The sequence below is a fragment of the Equus przewalskii genome, chromosome 7 (genome assembly GCF_037783145.1).
Source record: "Equus przewalskii isolate Varuska chromosome 7, EquPr2, whole genome shotgun sequence".
Taxonomy (NCBI): domain Eukaryota; kingdom Metazoa; phylum Chordata; class Mammalia; order Perissodactyla; family Equidae; genus Equus; species Equus przewalskii.
The window spans coordinates 17,500,469-17,524,680 of NC_091837.1; the positions used below are offsets into that span (position 1 = coordinate 17,500,469).

General features: G+C 52.1%; 1 protein-coding gene and 1 long non-coding RNA gene across 7 annotated transcripts in view; one reads left to right on the forward strand and one right to left on the reverse strand.

The window, feature by feature from the left end:
- Window positions 1-23,964, forward strand: part of NOS1 (nitric oxide synthase 1) — a 175,289-nt gene extending 151,325 nt beyond the window's left edge. For 5 of the 6 annotated variants that reach the window (XM_070627130.1, XM_070627128.1, XM_070627131.1 and 2 more), the window contains 9 exons: window positions 6,229-6,422; window positions 7,915-8,084; window positions 10,432-10,642; window positions 11,314-11,401; window positions 12,966-13,087; window positions 14,157-14,305; window positions 16,087-16,281; window positions 17,157-17,275; window positions 18,326-23,964. In XM_070627130.1, the coding sequence (XP_070483231.1) occupies window positions 6,229-6,422; window positions 7,915-8,084; window positions 10,432-10,642; window positions 11,314-11,401; window positions 12,966-13,087; window positions 14,157-14,305; window positions 16,087-16,281; window positions 17,157-17,275; window positions 18,326-18,341 (1,264 nt within the window). In that variant the 3' untranslated portion in view covers window positions 18,342-23,964. Of the gene's footprint in view, window positions 1-6,228; window positions 6,423-7,914; window positions 8,085-10,431; window positions 10,643-11,313; window positions 11,402-12,965; window positions 13,088-14,156; window positions 14,306-16,086; window positions 16,282-17,156; window positions 17,280-18,325 lie in introns of those variants that run through there. The other variant, XM_070627132.1, reaches the window with a different exon arrangement.
- LOC139084453 (uncharacterized) lies at window positions 17,979-20,371 on the reverse strand. Its single transcript, XR_011541829.1, has 4 exons — window positions 20,165-20,371; window positions 19,595-19,768; window positions 19,178-19,296; window positions 17,979-18,706 (listed from the first exon to the last, which is right to left on the reverse strand). It is a non-coding gene; the product is annotated as an uncharacterized lncRNA (long non-coding RNA).
- Window positions 23,965-24,212: the final 248 nt, after the last annotated feature.

The window sequence follows — 24,212 nt, forward strand, 5'->3', positions numbered from 1 at the left end:
TTAACGTAGACCACACCCTTGTTGAACGGCTAATGTTCATCATGCCATAGCATCTTAGTCAGAAATCACTTAGTCCAGGCGTTTCCTCTTTGTGGATAATTATTTATTCAATGGAGAGCTGCAAAATGGCTACCCAGACTCTGCTTAAATTCCTTTGGAATGACGGGAAGCTTGTTGCCTCACAAAACAGCCCACTCTGTGTTTTGAAGTCCTAATTGCTAGAAATGATCTTACTATTGCTTATGGCCAAAGCATCTCTTCCTAGCACTTCATTTTGATCCTAGTTACACTCTCCATTGCCACCCAAAAGAAATTCAGTTCTTCCTAATGAGAGACATGCAAATAGCCAATGACCTTGACCAGTCTCTCCTGGGTTCCTTCCAATCATCCTTCCTCGGACCTGGTTTCCCAAGCCTTGTGCTTTAGTAAAAGGACACAGGCTGTCCTGCTGGAAGTGTCATTCTCAGACCTGGTCACAGTGCAGTGGAGGTCCTGTGATTGCCGCTGAGCGCACTGAGGCTATTATTACCATCCCCGATCCGTACAGGACACGCTGATGCTGCCCGCGATCACAGGAGCTGCTCTGACAGGCAGGTCGCTCTCCCATTAAGCTCATGTCTTTGCTGCTGTTAGACATCAAGTCTTCTCCGAATGGTCCAGCCGGGTCTGTCCATCCCCCTGCCTGGATAAGTAATTTTTTTTAGCATTAATGAAAGTCTTTGCATCGATCCCTGTGGAACAGAATCTTTTTCACTTTGCGTTTACAGCCCGTGAAGATCTTTTGAAATCTTGATTCTTTGCATGGCATAGTACAAAGAGTGGGTTCTCGAGCTGGACAGCCCTGGGCTCTGACCCCAGCTCTGCCATGCATCAGCTGTGTGACCTTGGGCAAGCCACTTGGGTACTCTAAGCCCCTGTCTCCTTACCTAAAATGAGAATGGTGGCTATAAAGATTGCTCACATTGATCTAGTGCTTTCTGTGTTCCGAGCGCCATTTTGAGTCTTCTCAGTGCAGGATCACCCATAATTTCTGACCAGCCCAGGAAGTAGGCACCATTATCGTCCACATTTTTAATGTGAGAAGGGACCATTAGAAAATACAAGTGACTTTTTCAAGGTCACACTGACCCGATTCTCTGACACCAAAGTCAGCATGCCAAATGACTATACATGTGGCTTCCACAGCATCGCAAGCCTGCTGTAAGTATTAAAGATGATGTACACAAAGCAACTAGTATTTCATACGTTCCCATCACTGTTCCTTATGCATCCCAGCTTCATACACCTGCAGAATTGATATGCATGCTTTCCACGTGGACTTCAAACCTTTGATAAAATGATCAACAGGACGGAGCCCCAGAGCTCTCATGTTCTCTGCTAGATCCTCAAACATTAAAGAACTGGATTGGAAAATGAATCCCTCTGAATGATTAAATGCCATATTCAGAGCATAACCACCTCTGATATAGAGGGACAGTGGATGTGAAAAACACATCTCTCTTCCCACTTCTGTCCTGTGGAATGGTACAACTTAAGTAGTGTTGGAAGAGGAAAGACTAAGAATTCACTGGAAATTTCTTTCAGCAACAAACTGTGAAAGATCAGATCACAAAAATTACTCCTTAAGCTATACTTGATAAAAAGCAAGATAATTTGCAAATGTTTTAAGGCTGGGTTGGACCAAGTTCCCAGAATAACCCTCGCCCCCCCCCCCCCCCACTTCTGGAAAGGGCAGCTGGCCCTATGCTGAGTGACTTACAAGGGACTATTTGAGCAAGGTTAGGAACTGGAAGATGGTATTAAAATCAGTTATGGACTAACACAAAAAGGATCAAATTGTGTCTAGGTGTTGACCTCTTTAAAAGCATGCTCTAGGGGCTGGCCTGGTGGCGCAGGGATTAAGTTTGAAAGTTCCACCTCAGTGGCCGGGGGTTCGCCGGTTCGGATCCCAGGTGTGGACCTACGCACCACTTATCAAGCCATGCCGTGGCAGGCATCTCACATATAAAGTAGAAGAAAATGGGCATGGATGTTAGCTCAGGGCCAGTCTTCCTCAAAAAAAGTAAATAAATAAAAGCATGCTCCATAGCACTACCTATTCTCAGGCTTGCTGCCATTTCCAGCTTTATAAGGTTTATTGCTGTTTTTTTTTAAAAAAAAAAAAGAGGAGAATGGCATGAAAAAGCAAGACTGTCTCCCGTTTCCCCCGCCGAAGGCCAAAGTCGGGCAGGAAGCCATAAGCAAGATAACACAACTCAACGCCCTCCCCCGCCCCAGAGACCCTTAATTGCAAGCAAAATGCTTAAGAAGTAAACAGCTTTTTGAGGGTGATCCTGGCAAATCTAAAGAGAAAAGTGATCACTGTTACTGCCTGGCCAGGAAATAAATTTTCTACATACACCAATTAGCCAACAATACAGAAGAGAGTGTAATGGAGCGCTCGGGGGTGGGGTATGGAGCGTGAGTCCCGGAAGCCAGAAGCAGGAAGGAGGATTCAGGCTAGCCTTCAGAGGGGCAATGAGACAGAGCAGGACTTGCAGCAAGAGAGACCGGCAGAAGCAAAGATGCAGGATGGGCCCGAGCACCGGGTGTCTTTGAGAGCGGGGGCCCTTACAAGGGAGTAAGGTCTCCACTGGATAAAACTCGTCTCTCCAGCCTTCGCCATCTCAACATGGACATTTGCCGGAAGCCAGAAACTCAGGCATCCTCCTTGCCTCCTCCGGCTCCCTCCCCCTGCACATCGCTCTCAGCTGGCGTGGTGGGCCTTGTCTTTCAACCACATCTCAGATCTAAGGCTGCCGCCTTGAGCAAAGCCAGGATCGTCTGGTCTGCGTGGCTGCAGCAGACGCCTAGCTCGTCTCCCCTTGTTCTTTGGCTTTTCTCTCAAAGATCCATTTTCCAAACAGCAGCGAGAGTCATCTTTTAAAAATGTAAATTGAACCCTATTACTTCACAGCTTCACACCCTCCAGTGGCTTCCCACTGGGCCTGGGGAAACCTCCAAATTCCTTGCCATGGCAGGTCATGACGAGGAGGCCCTCGTGATCTAGCCTCCGCCCAGCTCTCTGACCTCCTTTTCCCACCACCCACCCTGCGCTGACCACTCTCCAAACACACCAAGCGTCTTTCCCTTCCTTGAACATACCACACTTTTTCTTACCTCAGGGTCTTTCCACATGCAGCTCCCTCTTTCTAGAACACTCTTCCCCTAGATCTTTGCATGTCCACTCCTTCTCATTGTTCTGGTCTCTACTCAGATGTCAAATCACCAGAGAGGCCTCCTTGACCATCCCGTCTGATGGTCACTTAGCCCATCACCGCCCACCCATCCACATCACCAACCCCATCTGAGAGCATTTTAGGATACTTCTCAATGAGAACAGAGCGCTTTGTTGTCTTTATCCATCACTCTCTCCCCAGTGCCTAGAACAGTGCCTGACACTCAACAGAAATTTGTTGGGACCGGCCCAGTGGTGCAGCGGTTAAGTTCGCACGTTCCGCTTCTTGGCGGCCCGGGGTTCGCTGGTTCGGATCCCGGGTGTGGACATGGCACCGCTTGGCACGCCATGCTGTGGTAGGAGTCCCACCTATAAAGTAGAGGAAGATGGGCACGGATGTTAGCTCAGGGCCAGGCTTCCACAGCAAAAAGAGGAGGACTAGCAGTAGTTAGCTGAGGCCTAATCTTCCTCAAAACCAAAAAAAAAAGAAATTTGTTGAATGCATGAACCTTATTGACTCAAACTGCTCACAGGGGACAATGTTCACTCTTTCCGTTGACGAATGAACATCAACTATTGTTTTTCCGTTTAATGCTGGACATCGGCAGACTGTTCTTCCATCTGTGAAGCTGTCATTGAACCACTGCCAAGTGCGTGTGCACACACGTGTGTGTGTGTGCGAGATGCTCCTGTATGTGGATGTAAACACACCACACACAGCGGATACTCTGGCCGAGGGGTCGAGAGGGCACAGGTGGCTGCTGCCTTCCGACTTCTGCCCTTTCTCCTCCCCTGATTCTTCTCAATGGCCCGTATGTATTCCAAGCTTAAAAAAAAAAAAAAAAATCCTATACTTAGAAACCCCCAGCAGAAGGTTGAAGACAATTGGTCTCCAGGCTAGCGCTGCCCCCCCAGGGATCGCCTCCTCCTGGGGACGTTCCTGGAGCGGCCCATCACAGTGCCCCGGGGCCACCCGGCCATTCAGTGCTGGGTTCTCACCAAGCCATGCCTGGTGGGCGGCTTGCGAAGTCCCCTTGGTTGAATTGCCAGCACGGGCAGAGCCCGGGCCCCCTTCTAGCTCCCCTGCCAGCTGCATCCCCGTGCCTGCCCCTTATCTGCCTGACCACCTTCTGCCACGTCCACGAGGACTGGGAGGAAGTGGCTGCGAGCGTGAGCCAGCTCAGCAAGTTCGGGTCCTCCGCGTTTCTATTTTGTACCCGCCAAAAGAACGGAGGCAAATATACTTCTGAAAGAAATCGTGATGATCCGGGAGAAAGTGGGAATTGATTTGCGGGGCCTTTCAAGGCTGCCTGGGGTTCGCTCCGGCGGCTCCCACATGAGCGGCCCCACAGCGCCCCCTGCTGGCCGTCGGCCTCCGCGGGTTTCCTCCTTGGCTCTCCAGGAACCAAAAGGCTGATGTGAGCTCAGAGCCGCATGAGTCATGCAAGTCTGTGTGGTCGACAAGATCGGTGTCCCAGAGACGGCAAAACCTGCCCAGGGAAGGAGAGGGGGACCCCAGACCCTAACACCACCATTCACATTTTCAGCCACCAGTTCCCCACCATTCTCAGGACAGGGGCGCCTTGCTTCAAAAAAATACTTGACACCCCAAAAAAATGAATGTGCCAGCACAACTACTTTTAATGATGGTGGCTATTTGCAGCACAAAAGGGCTCCTGGTTATGCCCAAAACTCCTTTAAATAGCGAGTCCCATGGGTCTATTCAAGTTTGATTCACGTCCCACGGAGAATGTGGAAACTTCGTGTTTCGTATCAAGGATCTAAATGAACTGAAAACCAGGTGGCAGGAAAGGAAAGGCAGATCAGAAATGCAAACGTAGCTCAAAGAGTACAGAGGATTTGATTTACCAAAGTGTGATCGATCCCCGAGATTTCAGGTGTTGTGTGAAATGCAGTATATCTGTACTAAAACTTTTTAAAGAACCAGAATAATCATAGTCTGGGAAGTTATTCTGAAGGCCATTCACTTAGCATAGGTCTCCTGCACCTGAAATACAAAACTCAATGTGGAAGGGCATGACCCAGCAGGCAGAAACCAGTTTCTTTCTGGGTTTTCTCCTTAGATCTCTTGATTTTATCATCTCAGTGGATTTGTGTATAACAAGAACCCGAGCTTGAGACCAAGTCCTTTTCCCTTTTCCATGACAATTTGAGGACCCCCACTCCACTGTTGCAAACAGGGGTGGAGCTTGGGGTTCCTAGGAGAGATGGAATTTCACCGCTTGGGGACACCACTGCCTGTGGCTCCAATGGGGTAGTGGCTCCTGAGAGAGCCCCAATTGGTACTGGGAACAGAGCTGTTCTGGCAGGTGGTTAATCCTGGGAGTCTGAGATTCTTTCAATCGACAAATGTTTCTGAGTACCTACTATGTGCCGTGTACTGTCCTAGGTGCCAGGAAGAGAGCCGTGGACAGAACAGACAAATTCTCTGCCGTCTAGAGTTTAAGTTGTCCTGGGGGCTGGGGGAGGGGCAGGGGGACAGATGCCAAGCCAGATAATGAAGTCAACTCTGCAGGAGGTCAGAGGATGGTAAGTGCTATGGAGAAAAAAAAGGCAGGAGCAGGAAGATGGAAAAGCAAAGAGGTCTGAAGACTGAACCCTGGGGTGCTTCAATGTCTAGAGTTAGGGGAGCTGAGAAGGAACCAGCAAAGGAGACTGATCAGGAGCAGCCAGAGAGAGGACCAGGAGAGCCTGGCGTGCTAGGATCTAAGAGAATGGAGTTGAGAAGGAGGAAGTGAGCGGCCATGTCCAGTGCCGCTTCAATGACCAAGATGAGCACTGGGAACTGGCTGTTGGATTAGCCGTGGGGAGCTCCTGAGTGAGCTTGCTGAAAGCCACGGTATGGAATGATGGGGGCAGATGTCTGGCTGGCATGGGCCCTAACAAGAATGGAAGGAGGGAAGTTGCAGCCATAAGGACAGACAAGGGAGCAAGGAAAGGGGACGCGAGCAGGTGGCCCTTATCCGATTGTTCCCCACCCTTCCCTCCAGCCGATCAACCATCTTCGTGCGTCTCCACACCAATGGGAATCAGGAGCTGCAGTACCAGCCCGGGGACCACCTGGGCGTCTTCCCCGGCAACCACGAGGACCTCGTGAACGCCCTGATCGAGCGGCTGGAGGACGCACCCCCTGTCAACCAGCTGGTCAAAGTGGAGCTCCTGGAGGAGCGGAACACGGCTTTGGGTAACTATGGCTGGGCCGGGCGCCCCCCCGCTGGCGGCTCCCTAGGGCCATTCCCTGCTCCAGGGAGTTCCAGAGGCCATGGGAGGCTAGGAAAGTGGAGACCCATTCTTCCCCATCACCAATCCAGGTAGGCGAGTGGGTCTCTGTCGCCTCCAGCTTCTGAGACTGAAGACTCCCCCTTTCTCATGACCGAACAACCTTAGCCCAATGGGCTCAGTCAATGTCCATGAGGCCAGGACATCGATGGTTCATCATTAGGGGAGAGGGGCTTCTCCCTTCCTTCATCAGCTAGAAACTGATCTTAGTAGTGCCCACTCATCCTTCCTTCTTGACCACCACCCACCGCCCACTGCCCACTGCGTAGAAAGCAGCTGAAGTCTGACCCCCTCCTCCTCTTAGAGTCCAGTGACACCATATGAAGCTCGGTGGCCCGCTAGGGATTGAACCACATTTCTGACCTCATTAGATCAAGTTCCAACCTGTTTCAGTGACCGTCCTTGACCTTCCTAGTGAAGAACTTTCTATGGCAAGTGGGGCTCAGTGCTTCGTCTCAGTGGGCGCAGGTACAAAGTGAGCTCAGGGCTCAGGTATGAGGAACTTTGTGGACCTTACCTGGCAGCCCGTGATACGGTGACGTATCACCTTGACAAAGGAGCCAGGGCAGAATGTGAAAATAATACAAAGTCAAAGCCCTATTGAAAAATCCCTTCGAAAGACCCCACTTTGGAGAGGCACACCTTTTCTTAATAAATCCAGCCCAGCCAGTTCTTCCTCTGTGTTGGAACAGTACTTTTAGCTCAGGTTGAGCCCCTGATGAAGTAGAAGCTTGTGTTTTGGGGTTATATTGACTGAAAAGTACACAGAGGCAGTACTGTATAGTAATTAGAACAAGGTCTGGAGCACCACTGCCTGACTTCATGCTTGTGAGCTGTGTGACCTTGGGCAAATTCCTTAACCTCTCTCTGCTTCCATTTTTGTCAACTGCCAAAGGGGGATAATAACAGCACCCACCACCTAGGATTGTTGTGAGAGTTAAATGAGTTAATAATTAAAGGGCTGAGAATAATACTTGGCATATAGAAAGTGCAAGGTAAGAGTTCAGCATGTCTCTAATTGTAAACACTAGAACAGCATGCAGAGGGGTAGGAGGCTGACACCAGGAGAGGACAGGCGGAGCCAAAATAGATTCATATCTCATGCTCTGTTGACAGCTTACCGCGTAGAATGCCAGGGGACTGTCTCATGCTATTGTAATATTTGTTTATTTTTTAATTTTTGGACTAGTTTGCTCCAGTGATTATGGGCAGGTTCCCTGCACCAGGAGGGGATCCCGTAGTCCCCGGGACCCCTGGTATAGCCGAGGGGTTGCTTGGCTCAGCCGGCCCCATCCTCGGCCCCTGGAACCGGGCAGCCCTCCCCGACCTGGAGCCACACCCTCGGAGCTCAGCCTCTGTGCCCCCACCCACCCCTCGCCCCCATCATGCCTCCACAGGAGTGATCAGTAACTGGACGGACGAGCACCGCCTCCCGCCCTGCACCATCTTCCAGGCCTTCAAGTACTACCTGGATATCACCACACCCCCAACGCCGCTCCAGCTGCAGCAGTTTGCCTCCCTGGCCACGAGCGAGAAAGAGAAGCAGCGTCTGCTGGTCCTCAGCAAGGTGGGCCCCTGGCCTCAGGCAACTCGGGGGGCGCCTTTCGTGTCCTAGTCCTTGGAGAGTTGCATGTTGATTACAGCAGTTTTCCAGCAGATGGCAGCCTTGAGCAAGGGCTGCCGGGTTCTAGTTTGTAGAAGGTCGCCATCTTGGCTAGTCCATTTTGGCTGGTCCTGACCATCTCCCCTCGTTCTAACTAAGGTGTAACAGGACAAGAGTGACCCCCTCGAATCTCAAAGTTCCGTGGTGCATAGAAATTGCTGTTCTCACTCTTTTCCCTCCTTCCTTTGGAACCCTTGAGCTCCCATTGGTTCCATCTGAGCTCAGGCTTAGAAGAAACAGAAACAGAGAGAATCCCATAGTGCCCTGTTTTAAAAATCAGCCTTTTTCAATGCCGAGGAGCTGTAGGTAAGACTTCAACGTATAGGAGGCCTCTGATGGTGAGGTGAACCAAAAAAACACAGCTTCCATCATCCTTGCTTAGAAACCAAGGACTCGCCTGCCCCAGGCTGCTGCAGAGCCTTGCTCAGGAAGAATCCAACCTGGGAAGACCACCCAGGCTTCTCCCAGGGGGCGGGTCCTCCCCAGTAAGGAAGCCACCAGCACAGGACGGTTCAGCTTTCTTCTGCTGTGCAAGGCGGGGACTGCATGACGGGCAGTAAGGAAGAGGCTAATTCAGGGAGTGTGTGTTCTTTAGAAATATGAAAATAAACACCCAAAGAAACACTTGAAGAATTGCAAGTGGTTACCTCTGGGGAGCTGGAAACACATGGGAGCGATGGAACAGGAGAGCATTATTTTTCATCACGTTTCGCAGAATTATTTAGCTTTTTAAACTATGTACACGTATAACTTTGATTCAAAATTTTAGATTAACAGGGGAGGCTGATTTGAAGAGGGGCCAGAAATTGCACTACTGGCATGGTATTATTTAAAGCAGAATTTGATCTAACTGTATGTATTAGTCTTCCGAACAGCACGAACTCCAAGATGGGGTTAAATGAGCAGGGATTTTTATTAGGGGAAGCACCTGTGTGAGAGAAAAATGGGAAAGAGTCAGATAAGGCTGGGAGGACCGTCAGACCTCAAAACAAGTCCGACCCCAGGGGAAGGAGAGGGAAGGGAGTTTGAATGGAGGTGTCAGGGACTGCACGTCCAGTGGAGGAAGGGCCGACCCAGGGGATCAGTGTCAGGTTCAGGTGGATGTCGGTTTCCCAGAGCAGCTGCTGGGGCTCGTGTTCCATTGCGCCCCTGCAGGTGGAGGTCAGCGCGGCCGCAGGTCTGGGAGGCGCGTTCTCAAGGATGCCATGTCCTATCAGTAAAGCCAGGATGGTCTTTAGGAACGTGGGAAAAGGCTTTGTGATACAATGCACTTATAATAGGCTTTGCCCCTCCTCATAATCTGAGCCTCCTGTAAGCAACACGGGACTGCCCAGGGCAGCTTCTGAGATGTAGGAAAAATAACCCCAGAGCCCCAGAGGGTTCCTCTGTTCCCCGGTAACAGCTGGGCTTGGCTCTCAGCATGCCCCTGCACATGGTCCTCTGCACCCCAACCTAACCTGTTCCTCGGGGGCCGTCAGTTCCCATCTTGAATGGGAACCAGGCTCTCACAGGATGCACCTCCAGCCTTACAAACCACAAATCGCAGGTCTGCATTCTCTACCTGCAAGTCCTGACTCCTCCACAGGGCGTCTCTCTTGCCCTTCACACGCAGCAGGAGAGTGTAATGGTCAGGAGCACAGATTCTGGGGCCAGACTGCCCAGGACGGGGGGTCAGCAAACCTTCTCCATAAAGGGCCGGGTAGTAAATATTTTAGGCTCATGGTCCATTTGGTTCCTGTCACAACCCTTGAGCTCTGCCATTGTAGCACAACAGCATAGACAATCTATAAATGAGTGGGTGTGACTGGGTTCCAATCAGACTTTATTTCGGGACACTATTTGAATTTCATATCGTATTCTTGTCATGAAATAGTATTCTTCTTTTGATTCCTTTTCCCCCGAACCATTTAAACATGTGAAAACAACTTGTAGCTCTGCCATACAAAGCAGGTGGTGAGCCAGATTTGCGGGCTCAAGTTTGCCACCCCCCGACCTAGATTCAAAACCCGGTATCACCCCTCGTAGCCGTGTGACCTGTATATCCCTCAGTTTCCTCATCTATAAAATAGGGACAACAATCATACTTATTTCATAAGGTCCTTGTGAGAATTGAAACCTGGCGTAGAATAATTACTGTGTGTTAATTGCTACTATTTTTCTTTACCTTCTTCCCCGGACCCCCTGAAACGCTCATTGGGAATTTGTGCCAGGAGCTGGTGCAAACTCTCCTCTGTCCCTCTCCTCGGCACAGGGTTTGCAGGAATACGAGGAATGGAAATGGGGCAAGAACCCCACCATCGTGGAGGTGCTGGAGGAGTTCCCGTCCATCCAGATGCCCGCCACCCTGCTCCTCACCCAGCTGTCTCTCCTGCAACCTCGTTACTATTCCATCAGTTCTTCCCCAGACATGTACCCCGATGAGGTGCACCTCACCGTGGCCGTCGTCTCCTACCGCACGCGAGGTGGGCAGGGGCTCTGGGGGGACCTCCATGAGTCTGACAAACTACTGCCCGATCCCAATTCCCTGGGCAGAGACCCACCCTCAAGGCCAGGAAACTGAGGAAGGAGCAGAGCCAATCCTGTGCAGATCAAGAAGGAGGGGAGGTGGGCATTTGGGAGCATCCTCTGCTCCCAGACTCCGAGACCCCCATTTACTCGCTTCATCCCCTCGTCCCCCTCAAGGCAGCACTAGAACAAGCCCCCCCCACCCATTTCCTCCGAGGAGGGAGCTTTCTGCTGCATGATGTCCAGCTGGCTGTAGGTCAGCCAGATAACCCGACCTCTGCTCCTGTATTTTGCTCCCTGATGAAGCAATTAAAATGCACGGTGCCTGAGAGAGCTCTGAGACCAGGATCCCAGCAGGCCCCAGAGAGCCCGGTGACCACACCCTTTCAGCCGGCAGGAGTTGAATCCAACCCCTATCCAACAGGATCCTGGGCAGTCTCACGGCCAGGAGCTCACCCCAGCTAGACCATGTCCTCTTCCCCTTCAGAGGAAGGGATCCAGACAAGGAACTCCCAGGCAGAACCTTGGCCATGGGCTGTGAGCCTTCTGTACTAGAGGGAGGGGGGAGGCCCGTGACCGGGAAGGTTGGGGCCATGGGTGAGCCAGACCACCTTGGTTATTCCGCTAGATGGAGAAGGGCCAATTCACCACGGCGTGTGCTCCTCCTGGCTCAACCGGATACAGGCTGACGAAGGGGTCCCCTGTTTCGTGAGAGGGTGAGTGGCAAATGAAGAGAAATGAGCAGCTGTCCCAAATCCTCATAGTGATGTCCTGAGTTGGGGTGGGTGGACCAGCCTGAAGGGTTCTAGAGAGATGGCCGAGTCAGACGGAATCGAGATCAACGTTCTGCGTCTCTCCTAGTTGTGAAGGAAACAGGATCATGGGCCAGAGCAACATGGCAGAAGCTAAGCAAGCCCCCTGGTCAAAATCAGGTCAATGGGACAAATATTTATCAAGGGCATGTGCTGGGCTAAGCTGGGGCTCCAGTAGAGACTCAGGAAGATGCAGTCTCAGCCTTCATGGAATTTGAAATTCTATCCCAGTTCTACTGGACACCCCCACTGTCCCCAGTTTCTTAGAGATAGACAGATCCAACACCCCCTCCCCATCCATCAAAGCTTTTCCTCCCAAACTCACTTTCGAAGGGTACTCCTGCCAATGGTTGACAATATTGTATGGCGCACTTAGAAATTTATTAAGAGGGTAGATTTCATGTTCAGTGTTCTTATCATAATCAATCAAATAAAAATATAACTTTAGGAAAATAAAAAATAGGGGCCAGCCTGGTGGCACAGCAGTTAAGTTCGCATGTTCCGCTTCTCAGTGTCCCGGGGTTCGCCAGTTTGAATCCCGGGTGCAGACATGGCACCGCTTGGCAAGCCATGCTGTGGTAGGCGTCCCACATATAAAGTAGAGGAAGATGGGCACGGATGTTAGCTCAAGGCCAGTCTTCCTCAGCAAAAAAAAGAGGAGGATTGGCAGTAGTTAGCTCAGGGCTAATCTTCCTCAAAAAAAAAAAGAAAAGAAAAGAAAAAATAAAGGCTATACCTGAGCCTAGAGCCACTGTAGGTACCTGCTTTATCAACCAGTAACTTCTGTCCCCGAACAGTGGCCTCGATCAACCGTCTTTCTCAACTACGGAGCGTAGAATGTCCATGGTACGGTCCTCAGACCGTCAGCATCAGAATCCCCTGGGGTCCCTGAAAGATACAGTCCTGAGCCCAGATATACTGCATGGCCCGAGAGTCCGTGCCCTTCTAACGCCCTCGGGGGTTCTTTTGCACACTGAAGTCTGTGACACCCTGACTGTAGGAGATCTCATGGGTGGTTACATCAGGGGTTCTCAGCCAGGGGAGATGCCTCCAGGGGACAGTTGGCAATGTCTGGAGGCATTTTGGTTTTCCCAGCTGGAGGGTGCTATAGGTAGAGGCCAGGGGTGCTGCTCAGTACCCTAGACTGCCCAAGGCAGCCCCACAAAGGGGCTTGCAGCCCCAAATGTCGGCCGTGCCGAGGCGGGGGAACCCTGAGTAAAGTCGATCCTGCTGTCCTTTGAGGCTTAGCTCAGCAACGCCAAGAAATGGGAAGTAGAGTGATAGCCAGACGCTGAGGGCCTCTTGTTTTTGGCATTCCCCAAATCTGTGGGCCCCTCCACCCTGAGAAGGGGCCCCTGCAAGTTCCACTGGATTTCTGCCCGAGACGGCCACCGGGTCTACCTAAGACCCAGCCGCTCTTGATCACATTTGACTCAGCAAGCCTTCTGACTCCGCCTTCCTTGTCCAGCGCGCCCAGCTTCCGCCTGCCCCGAAATCCCCTGGTGCCATGCATTCTGGTTGGCCCGGGCACCGGCATTGCCCCTTTCCGAAGCTTCTGGCAGCAGCGGCAGTTTGATATCCAACACAAAGGTGGGTCATGGTCCAGCAGCCACCTGGGTTCTAGCCCCTGGGCCTGGGGAGGCCGCTTGTGTCCCCACAGCCTGGAGGCATGATGGAGCCCTCTCTCTATTGCATCCCTGCCTGGGGAGGGCCGGGGGGGGGGGGGGGGGGCGTGTACTGACCTGACCTAGGTGAAATTCATGGTGTAATTCAAAGAAACCGTCCAAACAAACCTTCCACACAGCTTGTCCCAGGGCCTGAAACGCCGTTCCCAGAAGATGTTTCCTAGATAGTTAAGATAGGACCCCATCTTAACGTCCAAGTGCCCCCAGAAGGGGTAGGCATCAAGGCTTATCAAATGGATGTGTTTATGGGCTCGTGCCAGAGACTGTTATTCAAGAGCAGGCTTTGCTGTGTGAGAGACGCAACAGCTCAGCTTTGGGAGGAGAGAGAGAGAAACCCGCAGTTGCAGTGTGCGTTAAACAGATTTATTGAGCATCTGATAAATGCCAAACGCTAGTGTAGGCGCTGGGAGCAGAGCAATGAACAAGACAGAAACAGCTTTAAAAACCTGCTCCCACAGAACTGTCATTCTGGTGGACCAGCTAACATTCATAAAGGAGTCACTGCATACCAGGCGCAGGTCTAAGGTGTTGTATTTATTTCTCACAGTAACCCAATGAGGTAGATGCTGTCATTGCTATTTTGTACATGGGGAAATGGAGACACAGAAAGTTAAGTAATTGGCTCATCCTCACACAGAGCTGGCATTCGAACCCAGGAAGTCCAGCTCCAAACCCTGGGTTTTAGCGCCACCCACCAGTGGGGGCTGCTAGGTAGCCAGGGGGCAGAAGGAAAGGTTGAGACCCGGGGCGCAAGGGTAGGGGGGGTCTGCCAAAGTCTGAACACACTTTACCTGCTTCCCTCAGGGTGTGCATGTGTATACAAATGGGTACACCTGCCTGCCCTGGTGTCCATGTGTCTGTATCTCCGTGGCACATGCTAAGGTGCCAGCACCCCACCCCTGGCACCACCAGTCACCCCCCCCCCAAACCAGGCATCAGAGCTGTCAGTGACATGAAATCTTCCTGGTCCCCAGGAATGAGTCCCTGCCCCATGGTCCTGGTCTTCGGGTGCCGGCAGTCCAAGATAGACCACATCTACAAGGAGGAGACCCTACAGGCCAAGAGCAAGGGGGTCTTCAGAGAACTGTACACGGCCTACTCCCGGGAGCCAGACAAACCAAAGGTAACCCCTGGCCTTTATAACCCCGCCCCAGCCCGACACTCACGCGCCCTCGTCCACGCAGGCACATCCCGCTCCCAGAAAGCCCCTCACCCTTTCTGAATTCTCCCCATGAAATTGCTCGGTACTTTGGGAAGCACGGAGAGTAAAAATACCGATTCAAAATATTTAACAGTCCGGGGGCCGGCCCCGTGGCACAGTGGTTAAGTTCGCACGTTCCGCTTCTCGGTGGCCCAGGGTTCGCCGGTTTGGATCCCTGGTGCGGACATGGCACTGCTTAGCAAAAGCCATGCTGTGTCAGGCGTCCCACATATAAAGTAGAGGAAGATGGGCACGGATGTTAGCTCAGGGCCAGTCTCCCTCAGCAAAAAGAGGAGGATTGGCAATAGTTAGCTCAGGGCTAATCTTCCTCAAAAAAAAATAATAATAATAATAAAATAAATTATTTAACAGTCCGTATTGTATGATGCCACTTACATGATATATCCAGAACAGCCCAATCCATAGGGACAGAAAGCAGACTAGTTGGGACTGGGGGCTGTGGAGAGGGGAAATGGGAGTGACTCCTCATAGAGACAGGGTTTCCTTTCGGGGTGACAAAGTTCTGGGGGCCAGCCCAGTGATGCAGTGGTTAAGTTCGCAAGTTCCACTTCAGCGGCCCAGGGTTTGCCAGTTCGGATCCCGGGTGTGGACATGGCACCACTTGGCAAGCCATGCTGTGGTAGGCGTCCCACATATAAAGTAGAGGAAGATGGGCACAGACATTAGCTCAGGGCCAGTCTTCCTCAGCAAAAAGAGGAGGACTGGCAGCAGATGTTAGCTCGGGGCTAATCTTCCTCAAAAAACAAAAAATTCTGAAACTAGATAGTGGTGATGGTTGCACAACATTGTGAATGTACCTAATGCCACTGGGTACATTTTTAAATAGCTAAATGGTACATTTTATGTTGTGTGTATTTTATCACAGTAAAAATGTTTAAAAACATGAATTAAAAAATATATTTAACTGCTCACAAGAGGCACTACCAATCAGAATGGACACAGGACTGGAGCACGCTCCAACCAGATCTTGGAGGAACCCAGGGGGTTCCAGGAAAGGGGCCAGGACAGCTGGGGGAGGGGGACATTCAGAGGGTCTGGGCGGTGGCCACATGACAGCTGGTGCGGAAGAACCTCAGTATTTTAACAACCAGGGCAACCCTGCCAGCCGTAGCAGCTGAATGTCAGCCTCCCCTGGGGGCAGTTTCTGGACAAGTTAGAGACGGGGAAGCAGATAAGACAAATCCTGTGGAGGGCATATTGGACCCCCTGCGGCCCCCCTCATATTCTCTTAGCGCACCTTTGACTCCAGCTGTTGCTGCGGCAGCTGCCTTTGCACAGGTGTCAGCTGACAGCCCCCCGCCCTGGGGCCCCTCTGGCCCTCCAGCATAGCATGCCTGCGGTAACCAACCAACCGCCACCTAGATTGCATGGGGTTAACACCCTGTGGGTGACCGACCTCTGGCCGTGGGAGGAAGGGGCTGGTAGATAATGCCCCCCTCTCATGCCCCTCCAGGGAGCCGTTCTGGTGGGTTCTACACGGCTCCCTGGAGACCCTTCAGCAGAGCTGAGCCCACCGTGGGGAGCAGCTCATTCACACACCCTCCCCTACTTCTGTCCTCACACAATACACCACCTGCCCACAAGCCCCTGTGCCAGGCTCTGCTCCTCCCTGGGGGGCAGTGAACTACACAGGAGTGCCCCGCGGCCTGGCTCCTTCTCACTGGTCCTCCTGCTCCCCGCAGAAGTACGTGCAGGACGTCCTGCAGGAGCAGCTGGCGGAAACCGTGTACCGAGCCCTGAAGGAGCAAGGAGGCCACATTTACGTCTGTGGGGACGTCACGATGGCCGCCGATGTCCTCAAAGCCATCCAGCGCATCATGACCCAGCAGGGGAAACTCTCGGTGGAGGACGCCGGCGTGTTCATCAGCAGGCTAAGGGTGAGTGACGGGCTGGCTTCTTGGGTCCCTTTTCCAGCATCCAGTCCTGTCTCCTCTTTCTCACCCTACCTGTCTAGATAACTAGCCATGATAACGTCTCTGCTCCCATTTTTGCAATTATGACTGGAGGTAGAGGATACAGTGGTCCAAACCATAACTGAGAGAAGGAAGAATGGCTGGGCATGCAGGTGTATGTATTAAATATGGTTGGGGACCGTGGTGTGTGAAAATAATAAGTGGGTGGATCACTGGGTAGCTAGACCGAAACCTCCTAACCTAATTTTTCCTGCGCCTAGTACCAAGTGGTAGCACTGCCCTGTGCAGTTGTGCAGGTTGAGCACTGCACAAAAAGGTCTATCCAGGTGGGGCCAGTGGGGAGTGAAAGCCACCCTGTGCTTGGTCTCCAAGCTGTGCACCTTGGCGTAGAGCTACGTCCACCCCAGAACAGAAGGAGGGGTGCCTTTTCCTGATTTGCACAAAGGCTAGCCGCAGCCCAGCAAGCAAAGTCCTAACTGTGTGACCAACTGCCCCAAATAGAAGAAACTGAGTCCAGGCCTCTACAAAGCTCCAGGGGTAATCCCATCCTTCCTGCTGCCTCCCTAAGAAAGCAGTCATCAAACAGTTTTGCAGAAGCCCTTGCTCTCAATCTGATGCTAAACCCCAGTAGGTTAAAAAAAGAACTTTCTGGAGGGCAGAGGGTCTTGCTGCAACAGAGTCTTGGAGACCAAAAGTACTCCAGGATGCACCGGGTTACGCCTCCTTTCTTTAGGAACCTTCTCTGTGGATATTCCATTCTAGGGTGTCAGTGTGTCTGCCCCTCTCTGTGCCCTTGGCTGGCATTTGAAGGCTGTTCCCTGGCTGTTTCTGTCCCCTAGGATGACAACCGGTATCATGAGGATATTTTCGGGGTCACCCTGCGAACGTACGAAGTGACCAACCGCCTTAGATCTGAATCCATTGCCTTCATCGAGGAGAGCAAAAAAGACACGGACGAGTAAGCTGGTTCCATCCCACGGTCACAGGGTGGGCAGAGCCCTCTCTTGCGGGTCCTGATGGCAGGGATGTCTGACTTCATTTACCATAGCTTTCCCATAGTGGGCTCCCCAAACTGCCAGCATCAGCACCCCATGTTAGAAGTGCAAATTCCCAGGCCACACCAGACTCCCTGAATCTGAAACTCTGGGGTTTGGGTGCAGCAGTGTGTGTTTTCACGAGCCTTCCACGGAATTATGAGGCCCCCGCAAGTGGGGGAACCCCAGTTTTGGAGGCCAGCTTCCACCTGGGGTACCCCCTAGAGGAATGATGACTCTCGCCTCTGAGAAGTCATAATCCTAGCGTTTACGTCACCTCCCTCACCCCCCAAATTGCTGGGAGCTTTCTCACTGATGCACATTGCAATTGGTATTATTCGGACAATTTCACTTGTCCTCTAGAAATTGCTTGAAACAGTCTGAGGCACCACGAGTCTCTTTAAACCTCACTGGAATCCTGTGACACATCAGCCTTGTTTGTCGTCTCACTCCCCACCTTCCCTGCCACGGAACACCTTGAAACCACTGCCATGTGCCCTTTGTGTTAAATTAGGTAGGAATTCAGCTGTCTCGTTATCAGTAGCCTAGGGCACACACTCTATTTCTTTAAGCATCCTCATTTTTTCCCCTTACAATGACACGGCAGTCTCAAAAACATACTTTTTTGTCCAGTAGACTCATATTTTTGCCTTTAAGATCACAATTCCTTTGGTATCACAAAGCCTCTTACGTGTCCCTCTTCCTTGCTTGTTGTGTTGGTGAGCAAGCTTTCATTCATTCATTCATTCATTCAAGCATTTATTCATTCATTCATTCAAGCCTTCATTCATTCATTCATTCATTCAAGGCGAGCCCCAGCTAGGTGCCAGATCCTGTCCCAGACACTGGGGCTACAGAGGAAACGCAGGAGATGAAGGCTTGTGCCCAGAGCTTGGTGGTGTCCTCTGGGTCTTTAAGGACACAGAGCAGCCTTGCCCTGGGGCGCTGACTCCCTCCCGCTTCTCCTCCCACAGGGTTTTCAGCTCCTAACTGGATCCTCTTGCCCAGATGGATGGCAGGGGCCGTCCCATGCACCGGGCGGGGCGGCTGCAGGTTTCATCGGCGTGGACACTGCTGAACCTTTTCCTACGGGACCCCCGTGGCCCCGCTCTGCCTCTCGTCCTGTCCCCGTGTCCTTTTCTCCTCTTCTGGGTTCTCGCCCCTCAGTGGTTCCTGTGGCCCTTGGGCTTTCTCCTGGCATTTTCCCGCTGCAGTGCAAGGCCTTTGTGATCCGCAGTGGCTCTTACACAACCGTTCCCCCCTTCCTGCCAAGGGCAAGCCACTGGTGCATGAAACCACTGTTACACGGCCGTCGCTTGTGTCAGGGCTTGTTTCCTGGGGTTCCCCTGGCCAGGCTGCAAGGACCGGACAAAGAGTTTTGTGAGCCAGTCCCTCGGCTGCTGAAGTCCCCCCATATCCTTTTTGGTGGTGACGTTTTGGTCATGCCTATGTGTGCGTGTGACGGGCCTGGCTCTCCGTCTGGCCTCTTGCCTCTGCAAGTGTGTGACCTGCAGACCCTCGGAGCCAAGAAACGTGCCCTGGCCCGTATTGGTCCCTCACGCGTCCATAATGAAGGTCTGTGCTAATGTCCCTGGCACACTGGGAAGGACCCTAATTGTCCCTGTTCTAAAAGGTTGGAGCGTGGAGAGGGGCTGTGATGATTAAGGGAGGAATCTCCAACAAAAGGGGGGATCACAGAACGAGATGCGTTTAGATTCTGGCACAAGTTAGTGGAGCCCACCTAATGGACTGGGCAAAACCCCTCCCCAGCCTCCCCACCCCCACCCCGCCCAGCCAGGACCACCTTCCCAGGCTGTCCCACTCACCAGACCGGAAGAAATGTCCCAGGGCATGTGCTGGAAATAAGAATCTTCCCATCTCTGTTGCCAGGTGACTTTGGGCAGGTCACTTGTCCTCAGTTTCCCCTCGTCGTAATGTTATGAAGCTAAAAAGTATGAATGGATCAAACTTTGAAGTTGTAGAAACTGGAAACAATACCGAGGAAGAATCATTGCTATTTTTTTATTCCCCCAAGCGGGGCTCGCTGTTTCACCCTGGGGGATAAAGTGACGGCAGCCAGTTAAAGCAGGTCAGGCAGGGGAGGAAAGCCGTACAAGGCACCCCACGGCTTCTTCCACAGGACACAACCCAGGATGGAATAAATTATCCTCCACTCAGGTCAAAACTGGGCGGCAGAGTCTTTAGCAGAAATCAAGACCTGGCAGGCAACCGGCTGTGTTTACCTTCTCGGAGTAAAGGAGGTGGGAGGGTCCCCTTCTATACTTAATGGCAAGCAGTGTCCAGAGAGAGCCAAGAAATTCTGAGACCCCCAGGGGCTGCCTCGAGGGGTCTGCTCTGGGGCCCCCGGGGTTGGAAGGCAGGCATTCAGGCAGTTCCATCCTCTGTTTTGTTCTGTCCTATAGAAAGAAGCATTTCCTTTATATACTGCACAATGGGCGTTTCCTTCCGGATGCTCCATGTGACAGCGTGCCACAGAGAAAGTGCCTGGCCCTCTTTGGAAGGGCCTTAGAATAGGGGTGCCAAAGAGGTGTCCCCAAGAGGGGAAAATCTCCGAGACTCTTCAAGTCAAAGAGTAGCTGTATCTCACCCTTCCCCACCCTCCCTGGCGGCCCCTGCTGGTGTCCCATCCCCGGCATGCGGACTTGGACTTCATGCCAGTGATGACCTCCCTGCCTTCCTTAATCCTATTTCCTCCCGCTCTGGCTTCCACAGTTTAGAGAGCCACCCCCTCCCACCTCCCCAACCTCCCCCCCCCCCCCCCCCCCCCCCGTGCTCCGCCTCCCCTCTCTAACCTGGAGGGAAGCCCATTCTTAACCCCTTGTTTCCTGCAAACACAATTCCAGCGCCTAGAACCTTCCTCCAGGGGCTTCTCTCCAACCCTGTGAGCCTTTTGGAGATAGCTCCTAAGATGTCGCTAGCTCCCCAGGGGCTCAACTGCTGGGTCCAACCTCTGTCAAAGAGGAATGGATCAGGGCTGGCCTCCTACAATCCGGCTGTACGCGTGAATGCTTTTCCATCGCCGAATAAATACCTGTGAGCACTTACTGTGTGCCAGGCGACTTCGTCATAGATCCCTGCCCTTCTGGTAGCAGGCAGACAGCTGGAAACATCGCTTTGTTTTGTCAGGGAGTCCAAAGAAATGACTGTCTAAGCAGCATTCATCTTTCTTCCCAAGAAGGGTTTTTTTAAGTAAACACCTTTCACCCCGCAACACAAGCTGCTTCGTATCTCCTGTCTAGAAGACAGGAGACTGGTCTGGTGTGTTTCTCTCATTTGCCAGAATTCCTGATACCCAAAGCCTGGCTGTACTGAGCCTATCTAGAGGCAGAGAGCGGAGTCCCAATTTAGGGTTTAGCTCTGATCCAGGGTGGGTAAAGGCTGCCCTCTTGTGGTGGTTTTTAGTTCAGTCCCAGTAGCCAAAAATAGGTGCAAAATTTGGTTTAACAATAGATGAGCAAAAATAGGGTTGACTGAGCATTTGGGAGTTACCCGAGTTACACTCGTTTTATTGCCCTCTCTCCCTTGAATTGGCCAGCAGTAGCTCCAACGCCATTTAGCAAAAGTGAGTTTGGCCAGGAGGAGTGAAACGTCCCCTGCATCAGGAAAGCCGGCCTAGAGTGCTCTCCTGTCGTCACTATGAAGCCAATTCCTGCACCCCATGTTGTGAAAGAAGCTGAAGTAGTTAACTAGACTCCTGAGAGGAGACAGCCAGGCATCTTTCTTTGGGGGGAGTGCTGCAGCCATGGTTCAGGTAGATGGGATGCGTAAGTCACCATTCAGAGTCTACGTATCCACAAATGAGATAATGCCCCTGAAATGCCCAGTGACAGGACCTGGCCCATGGCAAGCTGTCAAGTTTTTTTTTTCACTTAATTTATAACATTTCTTGCTTCTCCAGTACACAGAAAGCACCATGCTGTGTACAGAGCAAAACACAGTTCTTCTCTTATAGAAGGTTAGAATCTGATATGGACGGACACGATTCTGAGAATCAACATAAATATCTGGGGTTTGAGAAATGAGTGGGTTCCCACCGGTGGGCTTGGGGAGACAAGATTGCCAGGAAGCAGGAGCAGTGAGAGGAAAGGCCTGGACTGGGGGGTGGGCAGGGTAAATCAGGGCTGGCTTCAGATGTAGCCCAGCTCTAGAAAGCTGAGGATGGTGGGGGTGAGGAGAGAGACACTGGGAAGATGGGCAGGGACCAGACGGTGGGTAGAGATGGAGGGCGTGTCAGGGAATTTTGACTTTATTTGGTAGACAATGCGGAATCCTTAAGTGTTTTTTAAAGGGGGAAAATAAGGTGATTGGAGTTATGCTTGGAAAAGAATGTTCTGGCTGCGGCATAGAGCGTGGATGGCTGGCCCATTGAACTATGGGTAGGTTATTGCAGTAACCAAGGCTTGAAGGAGGGGAGAGACAGATGTAGTGATAAAGAGATTCCAGGAGTTGAGTCAACAGGACCTGGAGACCCATCTGTTGTGGGGGATGAGAACCAAGAAAAAAATCTAGAGTCTTGCCTCAAAGCTGAGAAAGGGGTCTCGTGAGAAAAAAACAGGCTCAAGAGAAAGATGAGTTTGCAGTACTAACAAGCTAGCCAACTTCTCTCCGAGTCAACAGGGTGAGTCCTTCCAAGGTCCAGCCATGCCTAGCTGCACAGAAAGAGAACTGACCCCAGGCCAATAGTCATTGGCCCTAGAACACAGGATTTTCTTGCCAAACACTCTCTCAGCAGCCACCTGCTTTGGGCTTCCAAAAGAAGGTCAGGTTTTGCCCTGAGTCCAAAACAAGTGAGATCTCTGACCTAGATCATGGGGTAGACGGTTCCCGCCAGGATGGGCAAGCTGGATGTCCGGGCCCTTCACCCCTCCAGCATCAGCCCCCAGGCTGGCCTTTTAATTCATGCCCTTAGGAAAACCGACCATGTTTGCTTATATATTTCCATCGCCACTGCCCCTGACCTGCAGGATGTCACTGTGCCCACCTTACCCTTAAAGCCTTCTTTCTGAATTGGCAAGTTAATCTGAGACTGCCTGCAGGTGACAAAGGGAAAAAAATATTCCTCTGGGCTTCCTACATGACCTGTCCGTACTCCCTGTCTTCCCTCAACCCTCGTAAAGTCCCCCACATCCAAATGTGCTGTCTGACCGGAGAATTAAAGGCTGGGAGCTCGGATGGAGGCAAGCAGATTGGAGAGGCTGAGGGAGGGGCCCGGCCCCCAGGGACTCGACCCAGATGGTCCCCGCCAACCTGAATTTGGCCTTTGGGGGCTGACACCAGCCTCTGCTCTTTCTCTCATACCTGCCCTGTCCTCGGTCCACTGCCCGTCCCTACCTGGTGTCAAAAGCTGCCTCTCCCCAACAGTGACGTGTCTCAGATGTGAGGACCTAGGTAAACGTTTGCCCCTGGAGGCAGGTCTGTCTGGAGGGTCTGTTCTCTACTAATACTTATCAAAGCCACAGGCAAGGGAGGCGGTCTGCAGTCCATATGCCTCAGGATGTGTCTGAGTTGGTTTTGACCCGGAATATCTGAACAGCTCTGAACAAGCAGGGCATGTCTCTCTGGTCCAGGACAGAGCCCCTTCTTAACCAGGTGGCCCTGGCGGGCAGTAACAAATCTGCCCTAAGATGCTGCCTTCCACAATCTTCTAGAAAATCACTCCAGGCCATCACAGTGCCCAGCCTTGGTTCCTAAGTTCTAGGAGACGCTAGTCCAGGGATCTCTCATCTCAGCACTTTTGGCTTTGGGGGCTGGATCATCCTTTGTGGGGGGGCTGTCTTGTGCATTGTGGGATGTTGAGCGCATCCGTGGCCGCCACCCGCTAGATGCTAGTAGCAGCCCCCACCAACTGTGACAACAAAGTACGTCTTCAAACGTTGCCACGTGTCCCTTGGGGGCAACAGAATCTCTACTGGCTGCCCAGGCCTTCTCATCACGGACCTTGTGGAGTAAGCAGTGCGTCTCATCTCCTCAGCCCGATGGTTTTTTCCATTATCTGATGCCCAACTGAGGCCTGAAGGCTTTTGAGGGGGAATAAAAAGTGTGTTTTCACAAACTCCCACCCGTGGAAGGATGACAGTTCCATTTCTGTAAGATGCTGTGCCCTTGGTGTCTGTTCTGATTAAGACCCATGGAGGCCCAGTGCCTTCCGTGCCCCTTGCCCTGCTCCTGCCCTGTTTTCCTCGTTGTTGTGTTGTCATGGTGATTGTAAGACCCACTCCGGGCTCAGCAGTGGTTTTCCGGAAGGCGCGGTCGGTCGCTCCTCGTTGCTGTCCCCATGGGTTTCCCTTCAGGGTTGGGGAAGTGGGAGGTGGCCAGAGCGGGAGTCGCCTCTCCCCACACACACGCTGTCAGAACTCGGACTTCCCCTACCTCTGAGCTCTCGATGCTGCTAATCTCCGCCAAGTGTCCCGTGTGCTCCAGCACCTTCCTCTAAGGACTGACGCCCGCCCCATGCTCTCTGCGAGGTTGTCCAGGCTGTGTTCGCCGCATGCTCTTCTTCTGTATAGTTCTCATCTTCTGATTTGATGGAATTCAACAAAAGTCTACTTATGCCTGTTTGCATTATGGTTAAAACATTAAAAAGTGGACTCAACTTGACTGACTGCTGTCTTTTTTTGATTTGCTTGGAATTTCTCACGCCTTTGTCCACTGCCACAGGCCAGGTGACCCCAGGAAGCCCACTCTGAGACAAGGTGGCAGAGGCGGATCGGGGAGTGCTTCGGGGAAAGGAAGGGAAGGTCATTCTGAAGGTGACCTTCCAGAGCTGTCCCTATTTGGGACAAGAAGGTGGCTTCATACCCCTCCATCAGTCAGTCTTGGACCAGGCAGCTCCCTGCAGTG